The sequence below is a fragment of the Ambystoma mexicanum genome, chromosome 10 (genome assembly GCF_040938575.1).
Source record: "Ambystoma mexicanum isolate Mex_15411 chromosome 10, UKY_AmexF1_1, whole genome shotgun sequence".
NCBI classification, from domain to species: domain Eukaryota; kingdom Metazoa; phylum Chordata; class Amphibia; order Caudata; family Ambystomatidae; genus Ambystoma; species Ambystoma mexicanum.
Genome location: NC_090932.1, coordinates 1162152050 through 1162166947, shown reverse-complemented (window position 1 = coordinate 1162166947; position 14898 = coordinate 1162152050). Strand labels below are relative to the sequence as shown.

The 14898-nt window shown below is 43.5% G+C and overlaps 1 protein-coding gene across 2 annotated transcripts in view; it reads right to left on the bottom strand.

The window, feature by feature from the left end:
• ASTL (astacin like metalloendopeptidase) overlaps positions 1 to 14898 on the bottom strand; it is a 952269-nt gene that overhangs the window by 139818 nt on the left and 797553 nt on the right. For both annotated transcript variants that reach the window (XM_069619099.1, XM_069619100.1), the window contains one exon: positions 9338 to 9534. In XM_069619099.1, the coding sequence (XP_069475200.1) occupies positions 9338 to 9534 (197 nt within the window). The remainder of the gene's footprint in view (positions 1 to 9337; positions 9535 to 14898) is intronic.

Below are 14898 nucleotides of genomic sequence, written 5' to 3'. Positions count from 1 at the left end.
TCCATCAGCACTCCATCCTTAACTGAAAACGTTCTCCATCATCCCATTCCTATTCCATTCTGTCCTCCCCTCATACCTGGTTTATGTTTGCACCTTTCCCTGCACCAACTGGTCTTCAAGTCATATTCTCTCAACCCATTGTAAAGGACCAAAGTCTTCTGTTCTGTTATCAATGGTCCATTCTGTAAGCGTTTTTGTGCCAAAAATGCATTGTTTTCCCTGTGATTTTCTATAAATAAAAAAAAATGTAAAGGTATGAGATATGTGAACCTTTTTTGGGCAGTAGACCCCCTCTACTATCTAAATCCATTTCCACACAATTTTATTGTATTATTTTATATCTGATCAACCATCAAAATGCTCAAGATTGCGGAATTGCGTTAAATGCTGTTCAGTTTCTGCACACCTACTGGTAAGCTCTGTTTAGTCTGTTACTTTTGTGTTCTGTTTAGTTTTGTTCGGTGTTGCATTGCATGTTTTGGCCAGCAATGTCTCAGGTTTTCCTTTCATTTCTGAACAGGTTATACCCCATATTTCCCAATGCACTGAATGTGTCTGCAATTTAAACCATTGTTGAATTCCCACATGTTAGTTTCCCCTTCAATTAACTCCTCTCTCGCATGCAAAAAGCTACCCACTACATCCTTCTCAGTAGGATTAATGTACTCCAGGGACAGAGCAGAACACCACTGTTGGACATAGGCCTAGGTGTGCAGGGATGTAACCCAGAGCCTAAAAGTGTCTCTGCTTGCTCACAGCAGTATTTCCAACCAGCGCGAATGAATGGAGTTTCATATTTAGCTCTATTGAATATCCAGCAGTACTTCTGATACAATGCTTTTTAGCACAAACAATGACACAGCAACAGCAGGAAGGCCTCTTGGAAGTGTCAGCACACGTCTGGATAAATAATCTCCATAATGCAGGACTTTTAAAAACAAGTTAAGATTAAATTGACGCCAGGTGTGATTATATCAAGAGTAAGGTAGTGTCAAAGGTAACCAATGGGGGCATATAGCAGACCATTATGTTGCTATGAGAATGGGGGAGAAGAGTGGCATTTCGTGCAAAATACATGGTTTGGTACATACAGATCTTGCATATGAGACACGCACAGTACATTCTGGGTTTAATAAAATATGCAATGTCCCCTACGGGTTTTTATTTGGAAAACCAAAAATAAAATAAAAGTGAAGCACAGGTACAGTACTCACTCTCACTCCTAGAACTGTATATAGGGTGGCATTAGGATCAATCACATTTTTCAGCACATGAATGTGAAGGAAGACATTGAAGAAATATTGCAGGTATAGCAGTTTAAAAAAAAAAAACATACTAGAAGTATTTTTTCAGTCATACTTTAAGAACATGGAGGGAGATTTATGGATAACAGGTACAATAATTTTGTTATCACATTATGAGCATATGCTGTCTTTATGTTGTGCATTATTGAAGGTAATGAATATGTATTTTGTTTGTATTAGCTGGGGGCAGATTATAATTGTACATCATAGTAATCAGTGATAGGCATATGCGTGCAAACCTCTCATATACCTGGAACATGTTTCATTGCACAATACACCATGCGCAACAGCCTCAATATTGTAACAACTCCCACAGTATAGGTTATATTATCAAGTTTAGATGATCCTAATGACACCAGAATAATTGAGGTACTGGTACCACACTCTTTTAATCACAAAGCTCTTACCTCATTATTATATTCACGGTGTAGGGTTGTCATATACCAATCACTATTTCAATTGATTCCCTGTTGATCATCGCAGAGTAAGATATACAATTCTCGGATGTCATTTGTTTGAGTCACAAGATTCCCATTGTTTTGTTATAGTCTCAGTAGTGTGCACAAACTCCTATTGTCCATCATAAATAATATACAGCAATAGTTACTCCTTGTTCTAAATCACAAAATATCTAGTAATCACTGTTTTTGTAACCTTACATCGCCCATGCGCCAACACATATTTCAACCTTAGCTCTTTCTCAAGATTGGGCTTTTCTGTACACAATTTATAATAGCAAGATTGCCGTGTTACAGTATACGATCTGAATCAATTGTCACTAACACATTTGCTGTATTATGGTGAATGTTTAAACCTTCTTAATTTGTTGGGTTTAGTGATCCAATCATTATATATTCTCATCAGTGTCCAAACCATAAACGCCTCTCCCTTAGTTTAAGTATTCCGGTGACTACGGTTATAGGGCGAAGCCATTTAAATTAATGTCTTTATGATTGTGGAAAAATGATATGCAAGTTCATCTGTTTAGGTATCCTCACCATTCCTGTAAGGAGCAGTAGGTTTAGTCACATTATTCCAGGTCCTCCCTCCAATGCGGTGTGCCGCGTACTGTAGAGGTGGGTTTGGACCAGATGGTGAATGGACATGGCTTTGCTCCCGATAATCTGTGGTTGGCATATAACGAGGGTGGTGAAGGAAAAGGCGGCAGACCCATGCTATGTCCGTTTGCTCATTCCCTATGCTTCTGTATCCCAAGAAGTTTTATTCCCGATGAATTGTCTCCACAAATATTACAATTTGTGGTGCACCAATCTTTGTGCAGAGTGCAGGGCTTATTTCAGGGACAAACTGTTTAGGCTACTATCATACCAATAGAACATGAATGTGTGGAAAAAGAGAAAAAGGAGCATGAAGATATAAGATGTAGACTGCGATCCCAGTTGATTATATGGTTTTGTTTTTTTACGCAACAATGGGAGCGAGGAGCAGTAAAGTGGGAGGAATGAGAATTTTATTGAACAACAAGCTGAGAACATTAATGCAAATTGTTGAGAGATATGGAATGTATATGTAAAAAAAAAAGAAAAGAAATTGACATGCCTGAAGCCACAACGAAGACCTGTTTAAGATTCAGTTACTTACACATTTTTCCTTGTGTTTTAGGGGCAATGGCATCATACCAGTTCGGACTAAATACTAACTATACCAGAAGACTTGGCCGGTGGAACCTCTGCCATCCTCACTTACTACTGGGTCTGCAGAACCTTAGCTTAGCTTCAACTTCCCCCGGCCTGGAAGAGTGTGTGCAGTATTGCTAACTTACATTCTCCAGTCCTAGTCGTCTCCAAAAGCCATTTGGTAGTTTTTAAAGTGCCGTCTCAAGCTACCTTTGTGACCCCTGTATCCCCTTCCTCGTTGGGTGCACCTGGACTTGAAACTGTTGAAGGACATAAAAAGGCTGAACTTTGGAGACAATCTACTAGTAGCAATTGTCTCATCGGCTTCGTCAGAAGCATTAAAGAAGGTACCTGAGCACTTCAGACCTTTTAGTAGGACAGAAAAGGTCTTCGCCTCTCTTCTGGCGCTGGGTGTCCAAGCCATTGTCAACGCTAGATCGTTCCAGGTCAGCCAGTATGAATTCATTCAATTGGTTAATCATACAGAGACTGCATTTAATGCCATACGTGAGGAGATGAGGGCCCTGCGCAAATTCCTGCATAATCTGAGTGAGACCATTAAGAGAGAGGGTGGAACCAATGACACTTGGTTCAATTCATTCTTTGCCTGCGTTCCATCATAGCCGAGTCCGATTGTGAAGATATTGATGCCACTTTTTGTTTTTCTACCTGTTCTGTTCCTGCCAAGTACTTTTAAGATGCTGTTCTGCTAATTTACCTCAAACAGCTATTATGTTGGTCACGCTGTCCACAGGTAGTGCCACTGCCTTTTAAAACCATATAGACATGCAGACTGAGTGAGAGTTGAGTGGGCCTCCAGGTGTTGTTTTTTGTCCTCCACCCGATCCAGATAGTTATGTGGAGCGTTGGGTAGATTGTGGGAAAAACGGTGGGTGGTTGTTTTTGTCTTGTACACACGAGAAATATGCTCGAAGTGGAAAGGGCATGCAGTATGTCTGTAAGGTTTGGGTCCACAAAGGTAGTTCTGTCAAGGAGCAAGTAATGAATTTGGAAGTTCATAAATTATCTAAAGAAAGGAATGTGGGAGTGGATGTTTTGAGTCCCGACACTGCATGGATTGTACTGGGCTATGGTGTGGTTGGGTTAGATGTAATGTTGCAACTAAATGTGTGTTCAATATAGTTAGAAGAATTGAAATTAGGGTTACTTTTTGCTTTAGATGGAAAAAAAATTTGAGTCACAGTGGGCAGCAACATGAATAGCAGTGGCATGGATACAATGTAGATACATGGATAAGACACATGTGGGAATTCAACAATGGTTTAAATTGCAGACCCATTCAGGGCATTGGGAAATATGGGGTTTGTTGTGAGTACATCGAGACATTGCAGAGTATTTTTATCTGCTGATATTTTTAATAGGCCGCAGAGTTCCTGGATTCGCAGGAATAGGTTTTTTCACTGGTTCAGAGAGCTAGATGACCTCGGTTGCAATAGGTGGATGAGGTCGAGCCGCATAGACCGGCTGTGATAATATCGCAGAGGAGAGCAAGATGCAAAACTATTTTTTCAGAGTTTCTATGGTTGATTGAATTGTAGATACAAGAGGCAATTTTCTTAAAGGCACGTAGGTTCTTGCATGGCAGGGTGAAGGAAGGGTCTGTTAATAAGCCACATGGGGGCCCAGGGTTTTTATGGGCTTCAAAGGAGATAAGGTTGTGGGTTTAAGATTATGTGGTCTGAGAAGGCAATGGCAAGTAAGACTATGTGAATTAATGACCGAAAAATAATACAAAGACGGCAGCGGGTTTGAATTTTGCTGTTCCCACGCAGTTTCATCCCACCCATTTTTAGAAATCCAACATATAAATTGCACCTCCCAAAATTCTCTTTGGTGCTTGAGAGTCCAGTATCGTCAGGGTAGAAGAGGACTATGGAAAAACCTAAGTCAAGTCCCTAAGGTCAGGAGGGTTGGGAGAAACCATGATCCAAGCCCAAAAGGTATCCAGACACGGCTAACGGACCATAAGAAGAACTGTATCACCCATTCACTAGCCTCTACAGGAGGAAAACCTGGACCGGACAACAAAAACAAACTTACAGATTTGAAGGCAAGTAGACTATGGGACGGACCAGAGTGCCCCACAGAAGTGCTTTCTACTTCCAAAAGAAGACCGTCATGAGGAACACCTAGCAAGAACTCCACTTCTTTCCCACACTACAGCGACTACTGTGGAGAAGAAAGCTCAGGACTCCCTCACCACTGCAATCACGAAGGAGAAGGAATCCCCTGCAACCACTCCCTGCAGTAAAATCAAAAGTGAGAAGCAAACCACATGCAGGAGAAAATGTTTACAGTCTTCCAAGCACTCAAGGGAAGTTCAAAGACTGACCGCCTGGACCCAGAGAGAGAGACAATTCACCAAAAGGGAGGATTGTTACAGAAACAGGTAGGGAGAAACACTGCTTCTGCAGCCCATCCACCAGTGAGAACATTTTGGAAAGATATTCAAGATGGCTGCTGGCCCATTGAAAGCTTCCTCCCAGGGATCAGAACTACAAAGCACCCCAATGACTGAGCATGCTTGGACAGGTCACCCAATCCCTCTAGATAATCAGAAAGAAATGTTGCACCTTGAGCTCAAACTATATGAGAAAAATTCCAGCAACACAGGGAAAGAGAATAGTTCAGAGCTGACAAGGTTCAAAGTCAGAGCTTGAAGGTGGAGGTGGTGTGTTGGAGTTAGAAGCACAAGGAAGAAGGCTGGAGAAAGATGGCCCAAAAGCACAAAAGGAGGTTGGAGGTGGAGAAAAGTATCATGGTTAAAAATGAGGCGATGGTGTAGATTAAGCAGTTGCTAAAGGTGAACCGATGGAGTTGTGTGGTTAAAAGAAGAGGAGGAACAGGGAACGAGAACAGATGACAATTGAGGTGCAATTGGCAGACAGGTGGAGGAGTGTGTTAAGGAGGTTGTTAGAGGGGACAACAAAGGAGAAGAGAAGATGTGTATTAGGAGGTTAAAAGAAGAGTTGAGGGGGATAAAACTAGTCAAATGAAGGTTCGAGTAGGCAACCAGGGGAAGGTTAGATAAGCGCAGATCTGCACTAATACTGAGGAGTCTGAGGGGAAGATGTTAAGGGGTATGACAAAGTGAAAGTAGGACAGAGATCAGAGGTGAGAAAGAGGTGCAGGAAAGGTACCCGTAGGTACCAGACTGTTAGGGTTCATCAAGGAAGTAATCTAGGCCACAGTATTGGGACGCAAGTCAGCACATCAAGAAAGAGAAGTGAAGAAGGCAAGCTGAGCCAACCTGTAAAAAAAATCTCAGATGGTCAGACTCTTGGAAAAACAAGCCAAGGACAACGTGGGAGGACACTCGGAAATCCATCACCTCTCAAGATTTATTAATAGAGAAGGCACAATAAATCCTGGAAATGGATCCCTGCATTGAGGTGTTTGTGGACCAGCGACTTCATGGAACACTGAGATTTGACTACACACAGAGGCTTTGTTGTTTAACCCAAGGAGAAGCCATCCTACACAGGAGTACATTTAAACCCTCCCCCTCTATCCTGATCAAAGCAAATAACCTGAAAATGCCTATTGTGTTGTATGCATCGTTCGCTGCCCTGCATCCTCTACCCAAATGCAAACCATCCTTAGACAGTTACGTATTTGCATTTTAGTACATTTTAGCAAAAATGCTATTTGTCGATAAAACGTGCCCAAATAACAGGGTGATAAAGGGTTAACTGTACTGCATTGTCGTTTGAGGGAGAGGGAAAGTGAATAAATCGGGTGGCACCCACAAGCCCCCACTACAGGAAAGTGTAGAGAAAATGCACATTTGTAAATGTGAAATTCATGAAGACTATGGATCAGCATAGATCCAGATCAATATGCCAAACCACGTGCTTTCTTCCATCCTAGGTATACCACTGTGAGAAAGAGAATCCCCATGTTGACAATGGAACAGTCATTGACCAAAGACTTCAGAGAGATGGCCGTAATCCTTCACAGTCATCACTTTCAGGAGGGGGGCAAAAGTGGTGGCATGATTTCTGTTAACAGCAATGGAAGTGAGACAAAACAGTTTATGAAGTAAGTGGCGCAAACCAAAAGCAAATACTATGGGTAGGCCCCTGCAAAATACAAATGGTATGAGAAAAAAGCATCTGCAACACAGACAGTAAGCTGGGAGCCCCCAGACTCTGGCAGGCTCGACATACAGCGCTGCTAGTACAGCCTGAAACTGCAGTCACGCAAGGCCTGCCCTCAGAGCAGGTAGCAAAGGAACCATTTGGGTTTGCAAAAATAGCTGTTTTCACATTAAAAGAATGAGAAACCATGTGGTTATAATGTACTTTGAACTAGCTGTACAGCCCATGTCTATGAATGGGCTACAATGAGTTTCAATGGTCATTGACTGGAACTTTCCTCGGCTCAGAACTCCAAAACCCCTTGAACCCTTGAGAGCTGCATGGTCCGAAGACCAGAAGAAATAAAGGATGATCTCCTGCGCACTAGGGGCCTGGTAAGGTTCTTCCCCACTCGGCGGGAGGGCCTGTAGTAGAGCTTCACTCCCACCTGCCATAAAAGCCCTATGTAAACCCATGGATGATCATGCCCACAGTAACATAGCCCTTGACACAGCTAGTAGTCCCCTTTAAGTACTGTTCAGGTTACTCCCATATGGCTCTAAAAGATAGCGTAAATAAGTGAAGCTATTGAAAGCAATCCCCATTTGATGATCTTCAGCACTTAAGTTGTAGAGGAATAAAAAGAGGTGATAAATGTGTGGGTCCGCTTATTCCCCGCTCATGATGAGTATGAAGTTAATCAGTTCCTCAGCATAGCTACTTTTGGGTACATATATTTTGAAGCTGTGTTTTTATTGTGTGAAAATATACCAAGCACTGCATAGTTAACAGTATCACCTAGTGACCGTTTTGATGCAATACTGAGTGCTGCAGTTTTAAAAATGATCTTGTGTGTGAAGTTAAAGGGCGTATTATTTCATTTTAAGAGTTTGTTGACCCTTCATACATATTTTTAACTGTCTGCAATTATTCCACCTGTGTAATAGTCAACCCAACTTAAAAGCTTTCTCCATTGAACTATGTAAATACTACTTTCATAGCATCTCATACATGTCAGAGTAAGCTGCTATTATTCTGGCTTGGTGTATATCATTTGCATTTACCTTTTATTTTATTCTGCCATTCTGTATAATATTTATACGTATTTTGCTTTGTATTCTTCAAATTCAGTGTGACTAAAACTAAGTTCTGACTGGCAATTCGTAGTGTCAGCAATGTTTGCATGGGGTCTACGGCTAGTCTTGTGTATTTAGTCTCATTATGAATCTGTTTCATTTGCTACAATAATTTTGCATTGGCTTGTCATAGCCCATTTGATCACCAATGGTACACCGATGTCCCCAGTTCCCTTCTGACCCACCTCCAGGAGCCCCCATTAGTGAGGTTTGCACAGTAGTTATCCCATCTGCAGCGATGATTGAAACTCAGGAACATTGATCGGGTTACCCTTTTTCACTCCGCGACAATTTCGTGGAGGCACAATGGTTGTAACAACCGTGGTTGGTCCAGCCCTCACTTAAGGCTCTTTAAGTAATCTGTATGTCTTAAAGATTTACAAAATAGACTACTTTTTCCACCGAAAAGAAACCCAGGCCCTAACATCTACCCCTCTCCAATCACCCTTCCTAGGTGAGTGATACAGACGGGCCCATGTTCTGAAAAATTACAAGTCATTCTAAAAACACGTGGGAAACAAAGAACTGTTACACTTCAGGATCATGGATTAATATAATCAAATTGGATTTGATTGGTCTTCAGACCGCTTTCTTCTGCGTTTCCCTCAATCGAGCATTTATTTCACTACCTATTCATTTAGGTCTCAACACTTCCTGCTCAACTCCCCTTGTTTCTTCTTCCTTCTCCCAGTCTTGTATTTTTTTGTTTCTTTAATCTATGCACAGTGTAATTTGAAATTATTATTGTACAGAGAAGATCAATGCAATAAATCAAAACATTCTGACAATTTGGAATAATGACCTTGCCTGAAAGTAAAGGTAAAACAATACAGGCCATTTGATATATTCATGATGAAAATAAATTAATAAAATTACATTGAGACTGGTGAGAAATAGAAGGAAATTACACTAATGAGAAGGAATAGTTACGCCAAAAGGAGAGCAGCTGGGAATGACGGTGGAAATAGAATGAAAAAGGTTACATGGTGGGCAACTAAGCCGTGCAAGGAATGGAGCTACATGTTCTGTGAACAGCAACACGTGAGAGAACGAAAAAGAGGCAAGACAGAGGGAATGAGTAAGCAATGTAGACAAAGAGAAAGAAGCAAATAGAAAGAAAAAAGGAGGAATGCAAGAAAGAAGAGTACCGCATAGCGTACCTGCAGGAAAGGAGTCATTGATTCTTGGGTGATCTCTGTCTCTTTCAGGTCCTCCAAAGATCAAGCGTTCCTTCCTGCATATCCGTTGTGAGTGAGCATTCTGCTTCAGCTTCCATCCACATAAACCATCTTCAAAGTTACAGAACAACCTTGGAGGTACTGGCAGCAGCCTCTCCCCGGCGAGTTTCCTAGTTCTTCTGTAAGTAACCAGTATTTCAGAGTCAGATCCCTCAAACATGCTGAAGGCCTAGCCAGTGGATCGGCCAAGCCTGGAGCACAACAACAATGATGTAATTTATCTGGCTTTTGTATAGTATAGTGTGGCATCTGCCATTTGGATGGGATTTCAGTGCTAGGTACTGCAATAAAGTGAATTGTTGGCATTTGTGGGAAGAGAGGGAGAGGCAACATGCAGAACTAAGGTGCTCAAGGACCCGCTCTCTGTGTGTTCATAACATTGCGAGTTAGGTTAGGTGATGTGGGGTGTGTGTTGTGGGGTTGGAGGGGAGGCTCCAGGTGTTTTTTTCTATTTGCATCTTTTTATTAACCAGCCGGAAATGCTAAAACTTTCAGTAACAGCAGGCCACTGATTAAGAAAGATTGCCTCCCTGTTCTCTTCATCAGTACAGCAACTGGGGAAAAAACAACATTATAAACAATAGTTATTGAAAAACGTGCACATAATCATCTTCAAACATCCCACGAGCTGGCCAATAACCTATATATTCCATTAGCAGCCCAAATTGTTGAGGTAGTACAAGCATGACAAACAGTGATCAGAATCTCGGTCACAATCCAATAAAAATATGCCCCAAATACAGTATGCTTCATCACCCTCCTCCTATTCCTCCTTCCAGATTTGCAAGTCCCATGAAGCCTCCCCACCCATTTTCTCATATCAGCATACCATCTAATAATCTTCAACTCCTTTGTGGATTTCCATTGCATAGCTATTTCTCCTTTTGCCAAAACGAAGCCACGACTGATACATTAGGAAAGTTAATTTCCCAGGATTCCTAGTAGGGATTATACCAAATAAACACAGCTTTATAGATGGGTTTGATAGCCATTCTCCTGGAGCTGTTGCACATCAGCTTCCCAAAATTTCCCAAAAGTGCAGCCCCACCACATATGTAGAAAAAAATATTTGCGGGCCTAAGTCACATTTAGGACATGCACCAGATCCATTAGGATTGGATTTGTGCAATCCAGCTCGGGTCCTATAAGCCTGCTGTAGACATTTGTAAGCAATAAGGCTGAATCTCATTTCTGGATAATGTTTTCAGATGAAACATTTTTGTGGCTCACTGCTTGTCCTCAATTGACTCATCCAAATCCCTTTCCCATCTGCCACGTGCTCTCCCATCTGCTCTCCCTAATGCAGTTTGACTTGGAACAAAACAGATCTTGTATAGTGCTGAGAGCTTGCTTCCCTCATACACAAAATCATGTAAAGTTCCATTTACAATATGCATTTCTGGGTCTTGTACAAAACCAAACCAGGCACGTCAGAACTTTGCATTAATTTATTCATACTCTATAAAATTACTTTGAATCCAGTTGCCATTTCTCTACACATTCTTTGGTTTGCAAAACCTGCCATCTTCATAGAATTGTCGCCTCTTGCAGTTGAAGTAGTTCGGTAAAGAAACATTCTTCCACAAGAGGGTATTCAGCTGGTACATTTCTCTGGAATTTCACTGTATTGAAATATTCAGAAGTGCAGAGACATGTAGAGGAAAAAGTTGTTTATCGCCCCAACCTAAAAGGGGTACATTTAGGAATTGGAAGGAAGATCGCAAATCTGCAATGAGCTTTGTTACCAAAACCTTTTGCATTGTCTAACCACGGAATAACATTACGTAGTTGTGCAACCTTGCAGTATGTTTCAAAGTCTGGGGCCTCTACTACTCTGTTTTAGTGTGGGAGCTTCAGTGCATCCAAAGTAATCTTAGGTGAGCCTCAGCGCAAGCGTAATTAAAGAGTGAGACGATTCAGCACCTTAAAGACATTGTGTTAGACATCACCATAGGCCTGGCCTGCAAAACTGAGAAAGCACTGGATGGCAATCAATTTGGGTAAGGAACTACGACCCAGCAATAGCTTTGGGAATTTCCGCCATCTTGCTATAATGTTTTCAAGCCAATTTAAGAGGTGGTCTAGGTTCTCCCTTTCTACGAAATGCATATTTGCACCATGTATAATTCCAGGATAACGAAAAGGGGCAAACTTAACTGAACAGGAAGATTGCTTGGAGTAATCGTGGAGCCCACTGGAATAGGATATAGTATTGATTTAAAACAACATATACTTAACCCTGAACAAGCCCAAATTCCTCAATCTCTACAAGGATTGCAAGGAATGATATTACAAGGTTCCTCACTTATAATACAATGTTATTGGTGCTTAGTGGTAGAACATGTGATAGGAATCCTATCTGAAACCCCATTTCTTGGAATTTCTTCCCAATCAGGCTTACTAAGGGTTTAATCATGGGAGTGATGGAGTGTTGAAAAGGGGCATCCGTGTCTTATTTCATTGCTTATTTTCGAGCTAGGCAAAATATTCTGGTTTGCTTTGACACTAGCTATTGGGCCCTTGTGCGATAAGGTGACCCATCTAAGAAAAGGACCTTGGATGCTAAACCATTTTAATGCTTCAGCCAAATATAACCATTCAATGCCAACGAAAATGCGTGTGCATCCAAGCAAATTGTCCACAGGCCCCTGCGTGCATCCATTACCCCTGTAACAAGTGCCATCAGAAGCATCGCGCACACTGCACAAAGAGCACCGTGCATACCACATTTCACGGCAAGATCGGCACACTCGAAATTGGCCACACCATTACTTGCTCCCCTGTAGGTGCATCTTCGCGTGTTCTTCACCGTTACCCGATACGGCCCGCACCAGCCAAAACCCATTGGCTAAGCCGGTAGGCGGAAGCCGGTAATGCAGCCGAAAGGCCGCAGCAAAAGGGCCTGTCTGTGCCTGCTGGTGCCCATTGTACTTCGTTTCGGCTGTCTGTGAGAGGGCTGAAGTCCTCTCGCACCCTGGACCCAGCACCCTGCAGCAACACCGATGTACCCACCCCTCGCCGCAATTTTGGAAAGGCTGTGTTAGCCCTGACGTTGTTTGCAGCAAGATAGGCCTCTGAGCCACGTTCACTCCAGCAGCATCTATCAGCTGCACCAGACAACTAGTTCCATTACCCCTGTAACGAGCACCATCAGAAGCATAGACGCCTGTTACCGTGTACTGTCCCCTTAAAGGAAGGACACGGCGTGGGAAAGCATCACACGGGAAGTGACGTTTAGAGGAGGGAGTGGGGAGAAGCGCGGGGGTTGCTGAAAAGAAGTTAATAAAGAAGGTTATGCAAAACAGACGCTGGCTCCTCCGTTATTTCTTAGCCGTCAACCGCGGCTAACAACTGGCGATGAGCTTCGTCCAGCCAGCGGTCCTCCTTGCGGAGCACGAGTGATCCCACTACGTGCCCGCAGCTGATAGACGGTGATCCCGTCGTCGTCCTTGTGCTCACGGGCGAATCCACCAGGGCACGGCCCATCATCCAGAGGCCCTCCCCAGCCACTCCGGCAGTCCTGCGTGCTGGCAGAGCACGTGTGCATGCAGCGAGCTCGCTGCTCGGCTTCTCCTGTTTCCAGTGCCTCCCAGAAGCCGCGCAAAGACAGCGGGCCCCCCCAGTCCGATAGGGGGCCCCAAAAAAAAAAATAACATTTTTATATTCCACCTTTTCTAGAATCCTTCTTCCTACACCTACGGCTCCACATTCCACAAGGAACACAGTGGCTGAAAGGAGGCCACATCCACTACCAGGCCCAAAGGTCCACTAAGCTGCCAGCACGCCTCCCGCAAAGAGCATTACCACCCGCAGGAGATCTACCCTAGAGGCCCACAACAGTGACTGAGAACATACACACCGAAATTGCACGACACCAATATGAGCACGACAGCCAGCACGTCAGCTACTCAAGCGGACCAAAGCAAGCCACCAGCTGCACCAGTCACCAGATCCACGGCCACGGCATGGCGCATGCCGCCCCCAGTTCTCCATGACTCCTCAAGCTGATAAAGGGGTAAGGTGGGTTGAATGGCTTGAAGATTTTAACAATTTTATTGACGCTGCGGGAGAAGAAACATCCCCACGACTGCGCAGCATGTTCATCAACACGGCTGGGAATGAGATAAAACATTGATTAAGACAATCCCCCCCAGCAGAACTCACTGATTTTGCAAGCCTCATAACAGCTCTAAACAAAAGACTTGTGATTGCCCCCAACAGGGATTATGAAAGGTACATTTTCAATCAGTGCACGCAACGCATGGAAGAAACTGTTGACTAGTTCATTACGAGACTCAGGATAAAGGGTGCGCATTGTCAGTTTGACGCCTTCTCACTAGACGAAGCCATCCGACTAAGAGTGATTGAGGGATGTGTCTCGCCTGCTTTGAAGAAACAACTACTCAAAAAACCCATCACTATTGAAGAGGTGAGTGAGATGGCGCGAATACGAGAGAGAGTGGATAAACAAGCAACGCACATGTCCAGCACCGCCGCCGCCAAACAAGACAAGGGTGACATCGCAGTGGTCCAAGGGACCAACAACAAGTACAACGAAAGGACGGGAGGGTACGGTGCCACAGCGACCCCAAGAATGCAGAGGCAATGCTACAGATGTGGGATGACATTCCCGCACGCAGGCACATTCCCTCACGCAGAAATGCGGAAATTGTGGTAGGGAAGGTCATTTTCAAATAGTATGCAGAGAAGGGAGACCTTTGCCCATGGCTCCCCCAGCAATCCCCCATTCAGGTCAATCCAACGACCAAGTCAGCCATACCAAACCTGCCCTTACCAACAAGGACCACGAAGATACGTCAGGGTGGTGGAGGCAGTATATCCCGAAGACAAATATCGGCAATACGAGACATTGGAACCAGAACCACACATACAAGACGAGTACGACGGACCACCTCCGACCAGGCAAATGTCGTACACAGCACCTCAATTCTACGCAGATTATGAGGGCAACCAATATGACTCACACAACCACGATGAATTCGTTAACCTCATAATAGATGAAGTAGCGCGGGAAGCACCCAAGTTACAAGTCGAGATCTGCAACCAACAACTCTGCTTCCTACTTGACTCTGGAGCAACAGTTAACATGTGTGAAAAGGAATTCCAACAGCTACTTTACAAGCCCTTGCTAACTCAGACCGCATCTAAGATATACCAATGGGGCGCTGACGCACCTATGCTGCGTTGGATCATTCAAAAGACACCTCACATTTGGTGGCAAAGCCACGACTACCATAATCCATGTTATTAGGAGCCCAACAAAAGGGTGATGCTTATTAAGCTACAAAACAGCGGCACAGCTGGGCCTGATAAACATAATGGTCCACAAAGGTGATCTCATCAACTCAGCCGAACCACAAACACCACAAGCTCAAATTTGCCACATAGATCAAGGAGCTCCCAAGCCCGTTATCCTCACAAAAGAGGACATCAAAGGAATTTCCGGACATTTGCCGTGGCCT